At 54.7% G+C, this 21,170-nt stretch overlaps 1 protein-coding gene across 1 annotated transcript; it reads right to left on the bottom strand.

Moving 5' to 3' along the window:
• Positions 1-220: 220 nt before the first annotated feature.
• NUMA1 (nuclear mitotic apparatus protein 1) lies at positions 221-20,814 on the bottom strand. Its single transcript, XM_032098122.1, has 21 exons — positions 20,758-20,814; positions 19,715-19,803; positions 17,911-17,990; positions 17,110-17,192; positions 16,941-17,021; positions 16,577-16,661; positions 16,052-16,178; positions 14,500-14,654; positions 10,355-10,472; positions 8,785-8,902; positions 8,300-8,440; positions 7,840-7,962; positions 4,360-6,465; positions 3,555-3,596; positions 2,537-2,605; positions 2,324-2,434; positions 2,024-2,242; positions 1,778-1,923; positions 1,439-1,682; positions 456-725; positions 221-351 (listed from the first exon to the last, which is right to left on the bottom strand). Exons 1-20 carry the CDS (start codon positions 20,797-20,799, stop codon positions 645-647), a joined length of 4,260 nt encoding a protein of 1,419 aa, XP_031954013.1. The 5' UTR covers positions 20,800-20,814; the 3' UTR covers positions 221-351; positions 456-644.
• Between the last annotated feature and the right edge of the window lie 356 nt (positions 20,815-21,170).

The raw sequence follows: 21,170 nt of genomic DNA, 5'->3' as shown, positions 1-21,170 counted from the left end.
GGCGATGATCTGGGAGGGCTGCATGCTGGCACGTCGCAGTGTCTCTTCTGGGTCCCCCATCTCACGTCCTCATCTGTGATGGTTCCCACGGAGGTGGAGGGCTGGGGAGGGTATGTGGGGAATGTTGCTGAGGGGCACTGTCCATTCCTAGACCCCCCTCCCAAACTCCAGTTCTGGAGAAAGAGCTGCCCTGACCTCCCTGTCCCCGCCTTACCATTCTCTCTAGGGAGTAGCTGGTTCTTCAGGTGCGGGGGCGGGCCTGGTTCCGCCGCTGCAGCTCCGCAATGCGGTTCCAGTCATCCAGCTGCTCCGGCTCTTCCTGGCATGTGCCCAGGTTCATGGTGCTCCGGCCTAAATCCAAAGCAGGGAAGGATGAGGGGGATCCCAGGTAAGAGTTGACCCCTCAAGCCAGGGCAGAACCCCACAGCCCAAGTGCCTACCCTGCCCACACACACCGAGGCTGGAGCTGCTGCTCCCCTGCAAGCGCAGGGAGCTACGGGTGACTGGCCGGTACCCAGGGAGGCCCAACAGTGCTGAAGTGCCAGGCATCTCCCTGGGGAGGAGGTTTTCCAGCTTCATAGGAGTTTCCTGGGAGGGGAAGCTGGTGAGGGAGCGGGTGGGAGGCATCTGAGTGCAGATGGCCCTTAGCAGGGGAAGAAGTTTTTTGTGGACTGAGCCAATGGGATGTTCTTGATGCAGACCAGTTCCTCAGACTCTGCCTGTTTCTGGGAGAGAAAATTCAGAGATGAGGGATCACAGATGGGCTTATGCTGAATGGACCTTAAAGCTCATCTCCTTCTACCCCCCCTTCCCTTGGCTGGGACACCTTCCACTAGACAGGTTGCTCCAAGCCCCCATCCAACCTGGCCTTGAACACTTCCAGGCATGGGGCAGCACAGCTTCTCTGGGCAAACTCTCTGCCAGGGCCCTCAGCACCCCCTCACAGCCCAGAATTCTTCCTGATATCCCATCTAACCCTGCCCTCTGTCAGTGGGAAGCCATTCCCCTTGTCCTGTCACTGCTAGGCCTTTGTCCAAAGTCCCTCTCCTGCTCTCTTAGAGCCCCGGGAGCCTTCTCCTCTCCATGGATGAACACCCCAGCTCTTCTAGCCTGTCTCCAGAGCAGAGGGGCTCCAGCCCTTAGAGCATCTCTGTGGTCTCCTCTGGACTTGCTCCTGCAGCTCCATGTCCTTCTGATGTTGGTCCCAGAGCTGGAGGCAGCACTGCAGGTGGGGGCCCCACCAGAGTGGGGCAGAGGGGCAGTATTCCCACCTTGTCCCGTTTGCCACTGTGCTGGGGATCAGCCAAGGACACAGTTTGACTTTAGGCTGCCAGTGCACATTGACAGGTCGTGTTCAGCTTTTCTGTTCCCAGCATGCTGGGTCCCTGTGCAGTGCTGCTCCCAATCCCTGCATTCCCCAGCAGGGGCCCCCGCTCACATCTGTCATGGTGATGTTGATGGTAGTGCGGCGCCGGGCTGAGCGGGTCTTGCACCCGGAACTGAGCGAGAAGTCACCCGGGGAGTTGGCGCTGCTCTCCAGCTGCGACGGTGTCTCACGGAGGATGGGGGTGAAGTGGAGACTCTCCAGGGACGACTTCTTCTGGGGCAGCCGCTGAGACAGCAGTGACTCTTCACTGTCAGACTGCACCACTGAGACTTCCAACTGAGAGCTGGTAGCCTTCCTGCAGAGACAGGAGATGAGGGTAGCACCAGAAGGCTTACCAGGCCATCAGGAACAATGGATTTTTGGGGTGCTGGAAGCAGATCAATCTGGTACCTGGTGGAGTCAAGCAGCTGTGCCTCATCGAGGCTATCAGTGCTCTGGTCGGCCACGTTCTGACAGAAAGTCTCCTGTCCCTTTACTGTGGCAGTCATCACCTGGAACTTGCCAAGTTCCCGCACCTGTTGTTTGGCAACCTCCACCTGGATGGGAAGCAGGGAGGAATGGATGGATCTATCGTCCAAGTGAGGTGGTGATGGAGACGAGGACAAGGAGGGTAAAGCCCCACTATGCCATGCCCACCTGAGCTTCCAGGCTGTGGATCTGGCTGGTAAGATTCTTGCAGCTCATCTCAGACTCCTTGGCCTGCAGGATGCTCTGCTGTAGCTCCTTGGTCAGCCTCTCTGATTTGCTCTGAAGTTCTGTGTTCTCTTTCTGCAGGTGCTCCATGGCCTTCAGCTTCTCTGCTAGCTCCTGGTTCTGCTGCTTCTTGGCATCATAATGACTTTTTGCCTTCTCCATCTAGGATGTCAAGCAGAGGAATCCTGTCAAGCTTCCCAGCAGTGTCAGGGACATTTGGGGCCACACTAGCCCCCAGCATACCTGCCCTTTGTAGTACTCAGCTGCCTGCTCCTTCTGGGTTAGCTGCACCTGCAGCTCTGCCACCTTCTCCTTATGGCTGGTGACCACTGCCTGCAGCTCCCCTTCGAGTGCCTGTGGGCAGGGGAGAGACCAGCTTAGAGGCAACCCAGGTGAGCCCTGTGGTAGCTCCAACAGCTCCAGGGCTCAGCCCCCAGGTTTTCGATCCCTTTTTACCTTAACTCTCTGCTGCTGGGTCCAGGTGGCCTTCTCATGCTGAGTCAGCTTTTTACTCAGCTCCTCCACCTGAAAGAACATGGCTTGGTGAGACCATCTCCAGGCACAAAACTACAATCTTTCTGCGGAGGAGCACATCCCCTCCTCTCTAGCCGGCTCTAGGGCACGACGAGGAAATTTCCTGCCATGCGGTGACTGTTCAGCACCACCCACTGCCAAGGAAGATCCTGGGACAGGGCAAGGTGACAGTCACCCCATGTTACTTCTTACAGCAAGGTTGGTTGGAACTACCCAAGTGTAAGGAACAGCCACGTGCTGGAAGCAAAGCCAGTGTTAAGTTCCCAGTGCCCCAATGCTTGCGGCCTGGAGTCCCACAAGTTACCCAGCACTCTTGACACAGGTAGATAGCTGCTGCAAGTTCTGGCCTGGCCATGCTCTCCCTGCTCCAGGGGATGCTTGAGGAGGCCCCGGCCCCTGGTCACAGCCACAAGGCCTCTGCAGAGTCCTGGGTAACTCTGGCTGGGACTAGACAGGGAAATGGGGCTTTTCCAGCATTGTTTCCCAAGTGCTAACTCCTACCATATCTGAGATCAATGCTGCTCTAGCTACATCTGGCCCATGCTGTCTGAGCACAGCTGCTCCTACCAGCTGTGCCAAGAGCTGGGCCTTGGTTAAAGGGGATGGGGGAGGGGAAGGGGAAGCCATCACAGGAGTGACAGTCCTACATTGAGGAGTCCTGGATGCTCCTGGCAGCCACTTGCTGCGTGTGCTGCCATGGGGCATGTGAGAAGCCATGCCAAGTGGCAGACACCAATGTGAGGGGGCAGGTGACAGGTTGGGACCCCAATTCCTACCCCCTCCCCTGGGGGTGAAGGTGCCCTGAGACCCGGAGCCAAGTGCCCCATGGCTGGGTCCATATGGTGACCAGTTCACAAGTGGAGAGGGTGGTTCCAGTGGGAAGTGGCAACAAGGAGGGCTGTGCACTGTCACTGAGCAGCCAGCACTTGGTGTGTGTTACCTGCTTTGTTTGGTCCTTCTGGATTATCTCCAGCTGCTCCACCTGCAAGCATAAAAGGTAAAGGTGAGTACACAGCCGGCACATAGGCTGTTTTTCATAGAATCACAGGCTCACTTAGGTTGGAAAAGCCCTCTGAGATTGAGTCCAACTGTTTCCCCAGCACTGCCAAGACCACCACTAATCCATGTCCCCATGTGCCACATCCACATGTCTGTTAAATCCCTCCAGGGATAGGGATTCTACCACTGCCCTGGGCAGACTGTGCCTTGGCTGGACAACCCTTCCAGGGAAGGAATTTTTTCCTAATATCCAACCTAAGCCTCCCCAGGCATAACTTGAAACCATTTCCTCTTGTCGTGTTATTTGTTAACTGGGAGAACAACTTACCTGGGAGACCCCCATCTGGCTGCACCCTGTTTTCAGGGAGCTGTTTCACCCTTTCAGGGGAGAGGTCCCCCCTGAGCCTCCTTTTCTCCAGGCTTAGTGCCTTACCCCCCCCCCCCCCCCCCCCCCCACCCCCCCCCCACCCCCCCCCCCCCCCCCCCCCCCCCCCCCCCCCCCCCCCCCCCCCATGCCCTCAGCTGCTGCTCATCAGACTGGTGATCATTCCCCAGCATTGCTGCCCTTCTCTGGAAACACTCCAGCACCTCAGTGTGACAGTCCCTTTCACACCTAGGAGTGTCCCACACCCCCAGTCCCTGTGCTGAGCAGGACATGGATTCAGGGGTGTGCACAAAGCCAAACACACCCCTTTTCCAGGAGGGCTCCCCCACCCACAGCCTCTCTTCTGGGAGTGGGACCCTACCTGAGTTGTCAGTCTTTGCCTCTCTTGAAGGAGTTTCTTCCTCTCTTCCACGGCTGCTGCTTTGCTGCTCTCGTATTCCTTACTCATGGTTTCCAGCTTCTGCACTGCCTCCTTAGCCTCCTGCCTGCTGCTGCTCACTAGCTCCTCAGATGCTGCCCGCAGCTGCTCCAGCTCCTGCATGTGCCGCTCCCTGGCCTGGCCCAGTTCCGCCTCAAGCTGCCGCTGCCCCTGGCTCCGAGTCTTGCTGAGCCCCTGGTTCTCCTCAGCCAGCCGAGCATTGGCCTGCTGCAGCCCTGCCAGCTGTGCCCCTGCCTCTGCTGCCTCAGCCTGCAGCCGCTGAATGGCCCGGTCCTGTTCTGCCAACTGCTCCCGCAGGGACGGCACCTCAGCCACCTCCAGCTTGGCCTGCGCTAGCTCAACTTGCAGTGTGGACACGGCTTTTGCTCTCTGCTCCAGGTCCTGCTGGTGCTGGCTTTCCAGGGAGGCACGCTCAGCCCGAGCGCTGTCAAGCTCCTGCTGCAGGGCAGCCAGGAGCTGCTCCTTCTGTAGGCACTTGTCTTGGCAGACCTTTGCCTCCTGCCGCAGCTCATCCTCCCGCTCGCTCTGGCAATGGCGATCCCGCTTCAGGGCCTCAATGGTCATTCTCTGCTTCTCCATCTCTTCCTGGCACCGCTGCACCTCCACCTTCATCAGTGAGCACCTCTCAGCTGCACGGGAGGCTGCGGTGGCCATCTCTGTCTGCAGCACCCGCAGCCTCTCCTCCAGCTTCTTGCTCTTCTCCGACTCAGCCAGGATCAGGCGTTTCAGCTCCTTGCTCTCCCCTTCCTTTTCTGTCACCTGGCGATGGAGGATGGAGACCTCATGCTCCAGGCTGCTGATCAGGCTGTTCTTCCTCTCCATCTCCTGGATGCACTGGGACACTTGCTCCTTCCAGCTCTCCTTCTCCTGCACGGCAGAGCGGAGGGACACCAGCTCCTTCTCTGCAATCTGCAGCTGCTCCATGGTGCCTTCCAGCTCCTTGGATTTGAGCTTCTCCTGGGAGAGCTGCTGGGAGACTCCCTCCAGTGCCTCAGCAGCTCTCCGGGCATCCGCCTCCAGCTTGGCCACGCGCTGGGCTGCTGTTTGCTCTGCCACAGCCATCTTCTCCTGCAGGGAAGAAATCTCAGCCCTCAGCTTCTGCTCCTCAGTCTCCTTCTCCTTCGCCCATGACTGAGCGCTGGACAGGTCAGCCTGGAGGCCAGCCAGCCGCTCCGCCTGGGCCTCCAGCGCAGCCACCTTCTCCTGCTCAGCCTGCAGCTGCTGGCAGGCCCGGCCATGCTCCCGGCTCAGCGCCTGCATTTCCTCCTTCAGCCGCCTGCACTCTTCGTCCTCCCCTCGGGCAGCAGGAGAGGCTCCCAGCGGCTGCTCCCGGCTCTCCTCCAGCACCTGGCGTGTGGCCAGCTCCTCACCCCGCTCCAGCAGAGCTGACTCCCGCTCCTGAACCAGCTGTTGTCTTTCTGCCTCCAGCTCAGCGATTCTGGCCAGGTTGCCCTCCAGGCACTCAGCTGCCCGTCTCTTCTCATCCTCCAAGATACCCTCAGTGTTACGCAGGGATTCCTCCAGGAAGAGCAGCTGCTCCTGTAGGCGGCTGTTCTCCCGGGCCAGCTTCTCCCTCTCAGCCAGCCTCTGCTGGCTCTCCTTTAGCCTGCCCTCCAGCTCCTGCAGCTGGGCTTTCAGTTCCTCTGCTGCCACTCCCTGCTGCCGTTGGGCACCCAGCTCCAGGATCTGGGCTTCCAGTTCGCTGACCTTGTGGCTCAGTGCAGCCTTCTCCTCATCCACAGCCTGCAGCTGGCCGCTCAGGGATGCGTTGGCCTGCTGGAGCTGCTGCAGGGCAGCATCCCTTTCCCGCAGGGTCTCCTCGTGCTGGACACTGAGGGCAGCCAGCCGCTCAGCCTGCCCCTCAGCAGCCTGTGCCTGTAGGTCTCGCTTCAGCCTCTCTTGGGCCCGGTGGCTCTCAGAGAGGGAGCTCTGGAGACTGGTGACAAGGCTGTCCAGCTGCTGCTTCTCCTCCTCCAGCCGCATTCCTTTGGCGGTGAGGCTGGACAGCTCCTGCTTCAGCTCCTCCAGCTGGCAAAGAGAAGAGCAGGGAGACTGTATTAGGTCTGACTGAGACAGAGAGATAGTGCTGCTCAGCAGTAGCCAAAACACTGGTGTGGTATCTACACCTTTCCTGCTACCTATGCAAAGCACAGCACTGTGAGAGCTTCTAAGGGAAAATGAACTCTAACATTCCTGTAGAGAAATGGCTGAGTGAACAGGGACATGTATACGTGCACAATCCAAGCTATATTAGTGAACTGTCCTTGACTAGGGAAAAAAGAGAGGAGCGATGCTGATGTGGCAAGCCGACAGGATGTTGGGGAGGGGGATGCTGACCATAGAAAGATAAAAACTTATGTTAGTTAGGTCGCGTGCATATTAATCTGTAACCAATCGCTTGCTATTAAAGGCCATGTGAACAGTAGCTGTAACCCAATAGTATGGAGCTTGCTTATGCGTGCTTGGGGAATTAGGGTATAACTATGGGTCTGACAATAGAATAAATGGAGTTCCATCATATCTCTGAGAAGTGTGGTTCAGCCCGGCAGATCTCTGGCTATTCATTCCCCCCATCAGGGGTCTGGGAGTGGGCAAGATCCTGGGACGGGACACAATGTGGCCAACTGACCCAAATTAACTAAAGGGATATTCCACACCATATGATGTCAGCTCAGCTATAAAAGCTAAGAGACGTAGGAGGAACAGGGGCCATTCATTATTTTAGTGTTTGCCTTCTGGAGCAACCACTCCACGTGCTGAAGCCCTGCTTCCCAGGAAGTGTCTGAACATCACTCACTGATAGGAAGTAGAGATTAACTTTTCTCTTTGCTTATGCACACACAAACTTTCACTTTTCCTTTTCTGCTTTAGTAAACTGCCTTATCTCAACCTTCTAGTTCTTTTCCATCTTATTTTTCTCTCCCTTGTCCCACTGGGAAGTGATAGAGGAACTTGGTGGGTGCCTGCTGCCCAGCCAAGGTCCGACTACTATAGGGACAAAACATGCAGCCCCAGGTGTCACTCAAGCTGCAGCCCACCGGGAGCTGCCCAGTGCCTGCCTTCCCTCCCATCACCCCTCCAGCGCACCTTGCTTTTCCCTCAGCCTTGTGCCACTCTGCTCTCTTGGACCAAACACCTTTTTCTCACCATACAGGAGATACTCCCTTCACAACCAAGTCATGTGGGAGGCTGGGGGAGCCAGCAGCTCCCTGGGAGCAGCATTTGCAAATTCAGCCCAAAAGGGGCTCCCTGCAGAGTGCTCAGCCCCACATCCTCTATCCAGCAGCAGAGAGCAGCAGGATCTGCCCCACATGGCTTTGCCATGCATCTCCTGGCACCTGCTGCTCTCTCCAGCTGGAGTAGTTTACCATTCAAACTCTTGCTGCAGGAGCCCCAATGTACCTTCAAAACGTCCCCCATGACTTCTCCCTTCTCCTGGGTGCTGCACTCCTCCAGCTTGGCCAGCTGGTCCTCCAGCAGAGAAATCTTTCCCTGTAGAATCTCGATTTTCTCTTCTGAGCATTTCTGGGGACAGAGACAGGACTGAGCACGGTGCGAGGCAGAAGAGCCAAGCAAGGAGAGGCATGGTCACCCAGTCAGTAATGACACCACACTTTTCCAGCAGCTTTGTCTCTCCCCACTGCAAGGTCAGCAAACTGTTCCACCATGGGGAACCCTTCCTAGGAACAGGGAGAGGCTTCCCACAGGAGTTGGCAGTTACACAGCTTCTCCCCGTGTGTTGGCACAAATGGGCAGGAAGCTCCTGGCTGCTGCATCCTGCTTGCAGTTGGCATGGCCCCCAGCTGGGGGGGGCTATGGGGGAGCTACACAGGGGCACCCACCACTCCCAGGGCCTCCTGACCTTATCCTGCAGGGCAGCATGCAGCTCCTTCTCCAGTTGTCGCTGCTTTTCCTGCGACTGTGCCATGGCAGTGTTGTGCTCCTCCGAGAGCTCATTCAGGGCTCGCTGCAGCTGGACCATATTGCTGGCGATCTCCCGCAGCTGCCAAATGAAAATCCCCCCCAGTCCAGAAGATGGTCAGAGTGTGCCTTTGCTGTCCAGGCCTCTGCCTACTCCCCATTCCCAAGAGCTGCAGCACACATGGGTGTCCTGGGTTCTGGGTGCTCACCACAGGCAGACAGCTCCACCCAGTCCCCAGTCCCCCACTACAGTTCCTCTTTGGATCAGGATCCAGCGCCAAAGGCAGGCTTGGTCACTGGGTCAAAGATCGCATTAGCAGAACCATAAACATCCCAGCATTCGGCACTGCCATCAAATCCTCCCCCCCGGGTTCCATCACAACCATCTGGGCTGTGGGGACACGGAGAGGACACTGGACCCCATACCTTGAAGGAAAGATCCCCATTTTCCTCTGAGAGCTTGTTGATTTTTCGGTCCATCTGTGCTTTTTCAGTCTTCAGGTCCTGGCATTGCCTGAAGGCCTCGTGCAGGCGCCCCACCAGGCTGTGGGAAAGGAGGTGGTTAAGGAGAGGGTGCATCCTGGAGGCAGGCAAGGATATCACCTGGAATCAGTGATGCTAGATATTGCCAGGGAAACTAAAGGTTCCAAGGGATCTCCATGCCTTGCTGTGACTCTACCATCAGCCCAGCTCTAAAACTGGGTCCCAACAGGTGGCAAAGCAGAGAAGAGATAAGCAATGTTTGTGCTTTGCAGAAGCCAAACCACTCCAAACTGAGGGCAGAGGCAGCTGTGGGACTCCAGCCACACCCCTGCAAAGGGACATATGTGAGGAAAGGACAAAAAAGACACGACACTTCCAGTGGCGATTGGGATGCCTTTCCTGAGTAAACAATGGCACAGGGCCAGGGCAAACACCAGGACACAGTGTGACAGGTGATTTCAAGTGTGTGACGAAGCCCAGTACATAGGATCAAAGTGAAGGCCTGGGAACGGGGCTGGAGTCAGGAGTTCCAGGATCACCCTGAAAGCTTCCTCTTTTCCAGGGCAGGTGAGAGCCACATGGACAGCATACCCTTTTCACATAATAGGAATAGCTGCTCCCATGCAGGATTTGGGTTAAGAGTGGGCTGTTAGAACAGGCTGCGTGGTTTGGGACTGGATCCCTGCCCACTGCAATAAAAATGGGCTGCAGGCCATAACTGCCCTGAGGGCATGGGCAGCACGATGGTGGCACAGCCATGTCCTGGGCTGATCCCACAGCATGGGCAGCAAGGGAGGAGGGGATTCTGCCCCTCTGCTTATCTCTAATGGGACCCCACCTGCAGAGCTGCCTCCAGCAGCTACTTCTGATACTGTCCCCAGTATCAGAAGGAAGTGGAGCTGCTGGAGTAAGTCCAGAGGAGACGCTCCAAGGGCTGCTGGAGCCCCTCTGCTCTGGACACAGGCTGGGAGAGACTTGGGGGTGTTCAGCCTGAAGTAGAGAAGGCTTGAGGGACACCTCAGAGCCCCTGCCAGCACCTAAAGGGGCTCTAAGACAGCTGGAGATTTTGGACAAGAGTCTGGAGTGACAGACCAAGAGGGAATGGCTTCCCACTGACAGAGGGCAGGGTTAGATGGGATATTGGGAAGAAATTCTTCCCTCTGAGGGTGGTGAGGCCCTGGCACAGGTTGTCCAGAGAAGCTGTGGCTGCCCCGGGAGGGTTCAAGGCCAGGCTGGATGGGGCTTGGAGCAACCTGGTCTAGTGGAAGGTGTCCCTGCCCATGGCAGGGCGTTCCAGCTGAATGAGCTTTAAGGTCCCTTCTGACCCAGACCCTTTTTTGATTCTGTGCCTGCTGTCTTCTCCCCAGGGCACAGCAGCAGAGGAACAAAAAGAAGGTTTGCTTTCTCCCGTTTCATGTACTGCTAGGGAAGAGACAGACAACATGGGGTCTGGGGATGTGAGAGTGACAAGGTCCCGCCTAGCAGGAAGGAGAGGATGTTCCTGGAGGACTACCTCTCATTCTTCTCCCTCAGCTCCTCCATTTCTTTGGGCTCCAGCTGGTCTTCAGCTTGCTTCTCGTTGAGCTTAACCAGGCGATCGATCCGCTGCTGCATCATGGTGATCTGAGCATCTGGGGAAGTGGGCAAGAAAGGGCTTGTTACCAACTTTGTATGCCACCTGAAGCCCCCACAACAGCATTTCTGCACAGAAACCTGCACCAGGAGATCCAAGAGCCAGGCTACCAGTGGTGCTGCTCAGCATAGGTGTTGCTTCAGTCATGGCTTTTGTTGCCCAGGATATATAAGGGAATACGAGAGGGAAGGAGGAACCTGGAGTCTCACTTGAGGCCTGGCAGGATGGACCATGCCTGAGCCGAGTTGTGGTGGGGTCAAAACAGAAAAGTCAGAGAAACAAGGAGAGATGTGTAGAGAAATGGCTGAGTGAACAGGGACATGTATACGTGCACAATCCAAGCTATATTAGTGAACTGTCCTTGACTAGGGAAAAAAGAGAGGAGCAATGCTGATGTGGCAAGCAACAGGATGTTGGGGAGGGGGATGCTGACCATAGAAAGATAAAAACTTATGTTAGTTAGGTCGCATGCATATTAATCTGTAACCAATCGCTTGCTATTAAAGGCCATGTGAACAGTAGCTGTAACCCAATAGTATGGAGCTTGCTTATGCGTGCTTGGGGAATTAGGGTATAACTATGGGTCTGACAATAGAATAAACGGAGTTCCATCATATCTCTATGAGAAGCGTGGTTCATCCCGGCAGATCTCTGGCTATTTCTGGCGCCCAACCAGGGACAGTTCCTTCGAGGAAGATACACTCGCCGATCACCAAAAGGAGGGTGACGATGACGAGCGACAGAGATACTGCAGGTGGAGAGTATCGACCACGAGTCAAAGGATGTCGGTCAGGCCGGTAAGAAGGGTCGCTACCTTCCCTCCGTCATACCCTGCTAGCATGGATTTAGAGTTTGCGGCAGGACGGAAATTACTCCTCAGTATCTTTGCTAAGCAAGGGGAGGAGGTCAAGGAAAAGGATATAAATAAGCTCGTTTTATGGGCGCGGGAGCATGGACATTTGCGAGTCCCCCCCCTCCTCTTTGATGCAGCCGAGTGAAGTAGGGGATCACCTCTGGGACTGTACTATCCAGTGAAAAGGGAAAGAAATGACAAACTTAGGGCCCACCTGGAGAACTGTTATAAATGCCTTGAAAAATATGCAAGCCGAATCAAAAGTAACTGCGGCTGCGGTGGAGGAAATTGCAACACTGCTGGGGTTGTCACTCCTGCCCGAACTACGCAGCGCAGAGGGCTGAGTGGACTGTTTAAAAGCCCGAGCGCGATAAAAGGGCAGAAAGTAGAGAAGCACTTTGAGACTGTCAGTGAGCTCCTGCGGGAGCAGGAGAAAGAGCTCTTGCAATCAGAGCCACAAGAGGAAGTTACCACCACCGTGCCTCAGAGCAAACTGAAGGCAAACGCGGAAGTTACAGTCGGCCAGGCAATGGGCGGGGCAGCGGGCGGTCCTTCTTGTCAGCCGCGCCTCTACCCTGCTTGCCCGCCCCCTCCGCAGAGATCCATCCCGGACCACAGACTGTTTCTCTGCCACAGACTGTTTGCCTGCCGGAGCCACAGACTGCTTTTCAGCCGGAGCCACAGACTGTTCCTCTGCCAGATGATGACATACCAATGACAGAGGTGACAAATGAGCTACGTGCTCATCCCCCAGGATCTTGTGTGAACCCACAAGCATTGGAAAGATGGGCTCGTCAAGTAGAAGAGGCAATGAATCAAATGAAACAACACTTTGATTGTGCTCTGTCTTCTATGGAAGAGAAGCTCCATCAGAAGCACGAGCCACAACAGGGTCCCACCGAGTCCCGAAAGGGTGTGGCCCAGACGGCCCTGCAACTACAGGAATGGGCTCGAGTCGAGCCCTCTGCTCCACCTCCCGACTTTGAGCCAGGACGTGGCACGTACAGCAGATGTTCCCAACCTTTGGGAAGTGAACCTTCGCTTGGTGGCTGACAACCTCACATTTGGACGACCACTCGGAGTCTGGGAACAGTCACCGAGTGTGCATGCTAATCGCCACAGAAATTGTTTATGCTGGTATAATAGCTTGTGCTTGCGCTTGTGCTGTGGGGGCTGTGGGGAAGAGCTTATTAGGGGAACTTGGAATGTAGATGAGCGAGGTACTTTATGCCGAGAATGTTATCAAGTGCCTGAGACAAGAAGTTTTAGGCAGTGTGCGTCTATCGTGCTCGGAATTCCACCACAATGGATTAGAGTTAGCTCATTCAGGGATCCACACAAGTTTTTACTAAGCTTGGAAGTGTGGGCAGGGAAGGAAGCCATCAGTCGTCTGCAAGTGAGTAAAAAGACCACTGTAACCCAGGCATGGTGCCCTACATGTGGCTCCTCCTCTCAAGTACTTTCACCCTGAGTAAAGCTGTGATAACTTCAGTGTCAGAAAGAGAAAACATGTGGGTAACATGGGCTCACCAGGCGAACCAGACGGACTTCTGTCTGGCCATGGGGTCGGCAGCAGATCCATTTCCCACATGTCTAATTGGCGTGCCATGGATCTCACTCGAGGGCACGTTTCAAAAATGGGTGACAGATATAGGGAAAATCAATGAGGAAGTGGAGCAACAAATGCAAAGCAAAAGAAACCGGGGCGAGTGCTTAGGTTGTTGGTCTAGTTACCAGCACTCCTTGCAGCAAACCCGTATTATCGCCAATTTAACAAAAAATGCAACCTTGCCTCTTCAAGAGCTACAGCTTTATGGGTCCCTCTTTCCCAGTACGCTTGTTAACGTAACACCATGGACCAACTGTTCCAATGTGGTGCCTCCAATGCAATATGCCTCCTTTGCACGGAAACAGAATGTATCAGGACGCTCCATCGGAGGCTGGAACGTGCCGGCCACGTTGGGAGGAGCTGAGTCTATTGACACAACCGGAGGAAAGGTTTTACCTCCTGGAGTGTTTTTGATATGCGGAGATAGAGCATGGAATGGGATTCTGCATAGTCCAGTTGGGGGTCCTTGCTACCCGGGAAAGCTAACTATGTTTGCCCCTTCTATACGAGCATGGAAAAACATTACGGCATCAGAAAGTTGGAAAAATAGGATGCGAAATAGATACCAGCGTAGTGTTTCCATGTTTGATAAAGACTGTAATGATAAGGTAAATATTATGAGTTTGAGTGCATTTATACCATTGGCTATTTTTAACCCAGGGGGTGCTGCAGCTCATGGCTATAACAATCTGAAAAAGTTGGCCTGTTGGTCAGAAAAGGAATTTAATAGGACTTCCCATATATTAAATGAGCTTTTAACTGATGTAGATAGCATTAGGCATGCTGCAAAATCGAGCTGCGATTGATTTTTTATTGCTAGCTCACAGCTATGGTTGCAAAGAGTTTGAAGGTATGTGTTGTATGAACCTGTCAGACCATTCCCAGAGTATCCATCGACAGCTCTCAGAACTGTAGGATGCTTTTCAAAAGATACAGATCCACACAGACAGCTTCTCTGAGTGGCTGTCCTCGCTTGGTCTGACAGGGTGGTTAGGAAACCTGGTTCAAGAAGGATTACGTCTGCTAGCTACACTAGTAATTGTAGCAATAATAATTTGTTGTGTTTTTGCGTGCATACGGAAAGCTTTAGAGAAAGTTGTTCATCGGGCTTGGCTTGTGCAAGAAGAAAAAGGGGGAATTGTAGAGAAATGGCTGAGTGAACAGGGACATGTGTACGTGCACAATCCAAGCTATATTAGTGAACTGTCCTTGACTAGGGAAAAAAGAGAGGAGCAATGCTGATGTGGCAAGCCGACAGGATGTTGGGGAGGGGGATGCTGACCATAGAAAGATAAAAACTTATGTTAGTTAGGTCGCGTGCATATTAATCTGTAACCAATCGCTTGCTATTAAAGGCCGTGTGAACAGTAGCTGTAACCCAATAGTATGGAGCTTGCTTATGCGTGCTTGGGGAATTAGGGTATAACTATGGGTCTGACAATAGAATAAATGGAGTTCCATCATATCTCTATGACAAGTGTGGTTCATCCCGGCAGATCTCTGGCTATTGAGATGTGTGCCCCACAGACACCTGCACCCCAGGACACCCTGCTTGTGACTCACCCTTCTCCATGATGAGCTTGTGATTCTCCGCCATCTCCACCTCCAGCTCTTCCCGGTTCTCTCTCTCAAAAACCAGCTGCTCCTTCAGCCGCCGCAGCTGAAACTGGGGGGTCTGCATGATGTCCCCCATGGGCGAAGATGGAGTGCTGGGCAGGCTAGAGGGAAGCACAGAGCTGGATTATCCTGAGCTAGTGCAGGCCCCATGCAGCCAGACCACTCTGCTACCCCCATCTCTGGGGCAGGTTCTCCTGCCTGGCTCCCCAAGGAACTGATGCCTTAAAAACCATTTTTTCCATATTTGCCCCTGGTGGCCTCCAATTAAAGACCAGCTTTTATATTACCTCCTATATTAAAATTGTCTTGTATGTGTGTTGTTTTATTCCTAGATTTTTAAGGCATCAGTTCCTCCTCCTTCTGGTTCAACCCTCTTCTGGAGCCCCCCTTTTGCCAGTTGTTTACGGGAATGTGTCTTGGGAGGGTGGCTTGTCCTTGGTTCCCAGAAGAATTAAGATTAGGAGAGGGTCTTTGGAATGTGTTTTGCCTTTCTGTCTATGGGGGCAGGAAAAATACTGGAGACAGTTAGGAACTATATAACTATACAATAATAGTCTACAGAGCTACGAATATATATGAAGAAAATATAAAAGCAAAAATCATTTTGGCATCAGGTTCACAGGAAAAACTTTGATGCCAATCACTTGAGCCATGCTCCTCCTCTTGACTGTACTAATGCCAGCCTCTAAGTGCTGTGCAAAAACCACCACCAGCATGCCCAGGTGGCCAAGGGCATCCTCGCAGTGACCCAGCAGGGTTAAAGCAGTGACTTCCCGCCTGTGCTGGGCACTGAGGCACCTCCAAACCTGGGTTCAGTCTTGGACCCCTCACAAGAAAGACACTGAGGTACTGGAGTGTGTCCAGAGAAGGGCAACAGAGGTGGGGAAGGGTCTGGAACATGAGTCTGATGAGGAGCAGCTGAGGGAGCTGAGGGACCTCAGACTGGAGAAAAGGCTCGGGGGGACCTTATCACTCTCTACAACTCCTTGAAAGGAGGATAGGGCCAGGTGAGTGTTGGTCTCTTTTCCCAGGTAACAAGGGACAGGACAAGAAGAAATGGTCTCAGGCTTTTCCAGGGGAGGTTTAGGTTGGATATTGGGAAAATTCCTTCCCTGAAAGGGTTGTCCAGCTATGGCACAGGCTACCCAGGGCAGTGGTGGAGTTCCCATGCTTGGAGGGATTTAAAAACCATGTAGATGGTTTCTGGAGACATGGTTTAGTGGTGGCCTTGGCAGTGCCAGGGGGACAGCTGGACTCAATGGTCTCAGAGGATTTTTCCCACCTGAATGATTCCATGATTCTAAAAGGAGCTAGAGCCAAAGCTCACCCCCACCATCCACATCACACCAGAGCAATGTACAGCAGGACAGCACCAAGGCAGAACAGGGTATTCCGGGAGTCAGCATGCAGCCTGGCTACATCTGCAGGTCCCAAAAGCCACCCTATCCACTCCCCCCTTTCCTCATTCCCCCTGGCAGCCAGGAGGCAGGGGACGTACTTGGTGCTGCGGAAGGAGGAGATCCTCTGCAGCTCCAGGAAATGCACCTCTCGCTTGTGTGGGAGAGGGGACAGTGGGGAATGCTCCTCAAAGCTGCTGCTGGACATACTGGACGAGGATGGCTCTGCTGGAAATAAAAAGGGAGAAAAAGGCTGGGATCTTTAATATCTGAGGGGCTGAGCAGCTGAAATCTCAGGGGCATGGGAACCACAAATCCCAGTAGGGGTGGAACAGCCCAACTGAGGAAGCCATAAACCTGCCCTACATCCCCATCCCTTCAGCTCCACAGCCCTTCCCCAAGCACTCTGCTACCGCGAGACCGTCAGCATCCTACCTGCTCCACTCCTCCAGGGAAAGGCTGAGGTACTGCTGAATAGGAAGAGCCAGCAGTTCTAAGGCAGCCCTGCTCTTGGAGTTTACAGGGTGCTGTCTTGTAGCTGAGGGCATCCAGGTGGTGCAGCTGCCTTTATGGCCGGGCAGGTACAGCAGCACAAACACGAGGAAAAGCCAGGGCCCAGCACTCACCTTTCTTCTGCAGAAATGGCTCCAGATTCTCATTCAGGCACTCCTCGTTATCCAGCACAAATTTGAGGATCGATGCCAGTTCAGCCTGTGTTGGGAGGAGCTGCAGAGTTAGCAGCTCTTCTGCAGGTCACAAGGCAGCAACCACAGCAGGCGTGAGGCAGTGGGCAGCTCCCTGCCTGCCTGTGCCGGTGCCCACACTTGCTGCCACAAGCTTTTGATAGCCCAAAACCAGAGAGCACCACAGTGCCCACTCCACACTTTTTCAATGGGACCCAGGAGGGCAAGTCTCGGACCACCTCCCCTCAAAGGCACTGCTGCTTCCCCCTGCACCCCAGATCCAGACGAGGAACCCCAAAGGGATTACCTGGGTCTTGTAGTCAAATTCATTCCAGTCCCCAGGGTTCTTGCAGCTCATAGAGGTGTGATACAGGAGCAGCACAGCCACCTGAGCAAGGCAGGAAAAGCACCACTGACCCCAGGCCAGTCATAAGCACATTGGTGCCGGCTGGGACTAAAACATGCCACGTAGTTACCTTGGCCAGTGCCAGCTCCTCTCCATCCAGGAGTTTCTGTGCAGAGACCAGGTTCTCTGCAGCCAATTTGTGTCTGCAGAGCTCTGCAACATGAAGAATTCCTAATCATACAGGTGCCACTGGGCACACTGCCTCCCCTGATGTGACACTCATGGCCAGGAGGGCACTGTAATGCATCCCCAAGGAGAAGGGACATGGGGCGGGATAGGCTGAGATCCCAGTGGTCAGCCTTGGCAATTAACTCTGACCGACTTCTATAGAACTCCCTTGAACTCCACCCTAAATCCGAGCCTCCCCAACTTGGCATCTCCCCTCCAACATCAGCACAAACAGAGAGTTCCATCTCTGGAGGGTGGGATATGAGGTGGGATATGGTTTCTTGCCCCCAGGAAAGGCTGAGCAAGAGTGTGAGGTACTTCCCATTTCCCCTCCCAGGATTTCTGCTTGGGTAAAGGTTTTCCACTGGGATTTTAACAGCTTGAGTCCAGGTACCCAACTAAGAAAACTGCTCCAAGGCAGCATCACCAGAGCAGCCACTGGCACCCTGCCTTTCACACCCAGGACCTCCTTTGCTCTGAACCCAGGCTCTGGCAAGGATTTCCATCTGGAAGTTTCCCATCAGGAAGCTTTCCCTCCCACAGGCTGCTGCAGGAAAGCTGCTGGCATCTCACAAAGCTGCCGATGCAGCATGGGGGGGTCACTTTGTGGAGGGGGAAGCTGCAGACAGCAGAGCAGACCCCCTCAGGGGTCAGGAGCACTGAAGGGGCAGTTGCTTTCCCCAGCACCAGCGGAGAGTCTTACTCTGCAGGAAACCATGGATGAAGGAGATCCTCTCTGGCAGCGGCTGGTCCAGCACAGACTCCCCCTCCTTGCTCCCGTGGCTGGAAGAGTGCAGGGTTTGCGTTAACTCTTACTGGAGGGATTAGACCAATGCCAAGTTTTGTGCAACAGGGTTCACTGAGCCTGGGGCTGGCTCTGGGGCACTGCTCTGCCTTCCACCCCCGCACCAGGGGCAGAAGAGCCAGGGGCGGCCGTGCCATGCATGGGAGCGGAATGCCCTGGAATCTCCCTGCTGGGAAAGCAGCTGGAGCTGGGCAGCCAACGCCCCCCCGGCACTGCTTCCTCCTCTGCCTGCCAGCCCTGGCATCCAGCACAGCACAGGGAGCTTGTGGTGGCCCCACCAGCCACGAGGCACCACAGGGGCCAGTCCATACATGGAGCCTCAGGCTTTTCTTCCTGGACTTTGGGGAGGCTGAAGCTTCCTCTTGCACTTATTTGCAACTACACTCTTCCTGAGCAGGTGCCAGTTCACGGAATATCCTGAGTTGGAAGGGACCCACAATGATCATTGAATCCAACTGCAGCCCAGAAACAGCATGCTGAAACCCCACACCAATCATGCTTGACCAGCACTGCTTCAGTACTGGCACTTACTCCCAAGGTGCCAACACCAGGAACCTGGCCCGGGACAGGGGCTGCCACGAGGATTTGCCCCTCCTCACGGACTTCCCCTGGTGCCACTGGGAGCTCCGCAGCTCAGCCAGCTGCTGTGGTGGCTGCCCTGCTGCCACCCCACTTTATCAAGCAATGGCTAGGCCTCCTTAGAGAGCACACGCCACCGGGATCCCTACTAATCCGAGCTGGAGCACAGACCCAGGAGATTAACCAGGTCTGACTAAATATATCTGTGGTGCAGGCAGCTCCTTCCTCCCCACCCACTGCAAGCAGATCCCTGCTCCAAGCAGGCTCTTCTTACCCCGCGCAGGAGGTAATTATAGCAGACGGGCTCCCAGTGAGCCTCCCACCGGAAGGGTTCAAAAGCAATGCATGGCAGCCTCACACCCTCTCAATTTGTTTTGCCAGCTCCTTAACCACCAGGCTTCATCCTACCTCTGATGGCCATTATGGTCTGTAGGTTTTAGTTGCCCCTTGCTCCCAGGCAACGAATGCAATTTCTGAAGGAGGCATTCCTCCCACCCCTGCCCATCCACCTCAGGTCCCAGGATGGAGCAAACAGGCTCCATCCTAACCACACTATTCTCAGCAGGAGCCTGACATCCACAGGCAACAGAAGCACTTCATGAGGCAGAAACTGTCATTCTTTACACTGCTTTCCAGATACAAGGCTTCCTCAGGATCCCAAGGCTGCCACTCAGGAAAACTTGCTGGGCTGTTCCCTCATCAGAGCAGCATCAACGGAAATGAATAATCTCCTGTGCAGCTGCAGGAACCCCTGTGCCACTGGCAGCAGCACTCAGGTCTTTTCTTCAATGCCAGGAGCAAACCTAGATGTTAGTGCCAGATGTGATAACAAGTCTGAAATGACAGGAACTCTGACCAAAACACTCCCTGGGCAGCTCTGTGGGACCAAATAGCTCTGCCCAGGGCTCTGCAGGCAGACCCCAGCTGTGGAGTGGCACACAGGAGATGGAGATCACAGCATCTCATATGCCAGAGGAGGAATGAATGAATACCCCAAGACCCCCACTCCCACCCTGCTCAAGAAAAGAGCCCCTTAGCTCCTGGGGGCCAAGGCCATGGCTCCAGGAGGCAGCCCAGACCTAGCTGGGTCATTTGAAATGTGCACACAGCTACCCATACTCACATTTTGTGGATAATTCTGATGAAGACACTACAGTCCTGGAGCTGGGACAGATCCTTGAGGGGATCGGGACAAACCTTTGTGCTGTTCACCTAGAAATGGGGTGGGACAGTCAGAAGGCAGAAGCCAAGACAACACTGTGCTGTGCCACCCACCACCTCCAGTCCTGGCAGGGGACAGTAAGATTCGTCTGGGTGTGAGAGTAAAAACACCCCTTCCAACCACCCCTGCCCAGGGAACAGATGAACATGAGCCCTACAGCTCCACATCTGTGAGTTTGGCACAGGTCCCATTTATCAGGCTGCTGGAGCCCCTCTGCTCTAGAGCCAGGCTAGAAGAGGTGGGGGTGTTCAGCCTGGAGAGGAGAAGGCTCCAAGGAGACTTTAGAGCACCTGCCAGCACCTAAAGGGACTCCAAGAGAGCTGGAGAGGAACTTTGGACAAAGGCCTGGAGTGACAGACCAAGAGGGAATGGCTTCCCACTGACAGAGGGCAGGGTTAGATGGGATATTGGCAAGAAATTTTTCCCTGTGAGGGTGGTGAGGCCCTCGCACAGGTTGTCCAGAAAAGCCGTGCTTGCCCCATCCCTGGATGTGGTCAAGGCCAGGTTTAGATGGGGTTTGGAGCAACCTGGTCTAGTGGGAGGTGTCTCAGCCCATGGCAGGGGATTCCAGCTGAATGAGCTTAAAAGTCCCTTCCAACCTAAACCATTCTATGATTCTTTGCTTGGACTTAGCAGTGCTTTGTGAGACAGATACAACAACCCCTTTATAGTACAGCTGCTGCCTGCTTCAGGTTCAGCTCCATCTCCCAGGCAGTTTCCATGACCAGACCAAGCCATTCCAGCATTTCTGGTTACTCAACAGGAAGGGTGAGCAAGGTTTCTCCTGCAAACACCCACCTGCCCGGGACCAGTGGGAACTGGGCTACCCTAGGACCTGCCCCAGCCACAATCCCTCCCGTGACCAGCCCAAGCATTGTGCCCTGATGCTGCCAGCAGCACATCCCACCTATGCAGTGAGCTCCAGCAAAGGAGGGGGGACTTACCCAAGCAAGGAGAGCAGCAACTCTTGCACCGTGAAGAGACATTGTGGCCAGCCTGCCAGGTCACTGCCTAGACCTAAAGACACCAACAAAGGTGGGGGGGTGATAAAAAAGGTAAATTAATTATGCACCCAGCACCAGGCATTTGTGCCCACCAAGGGAGGACACGCCCCTGCATCTGGCCAGCTGCGCAGGAGCAGCCAGCATCCTCCTGCTTCCCCACAGGCACAGAGTGGGGAGCAATGCTGAGCGGCAGCCAGGTCTACTCCCACAGATTAGGATCCTGACAAGGGGTCAATGGAAAACTGCTGCTCGGGCTCCTCATCCTCCTGCCGTGCCTCCTTTCCTCCCTTCTCACCTCCAAATGTCACTAACACTTCTTGCCTGGCAAGGCAGTGGCCAAGCCATTGAAGCGC

This window comes from Corvus moneduloides, chromosome 2 (assembly GCF_009650955.1).
Source record: "Corvus moneduloides isolate bCorMon1 chromosome 2, bCorMon1.pri, whole genome shotgun sequence".
NCBI classification, from domain to species: domain Eukaryota; kingdom Metazoa; phylum Chordata; class Aves; order Passeriformes; family Corvidae; genus Corvus; species Corvus moneduloides.
The sequence above is the reverse complement of the archived record's forward strand: the minus strand, read 5'-3'. Positions and strand labels throughout refer to the sequence as shown.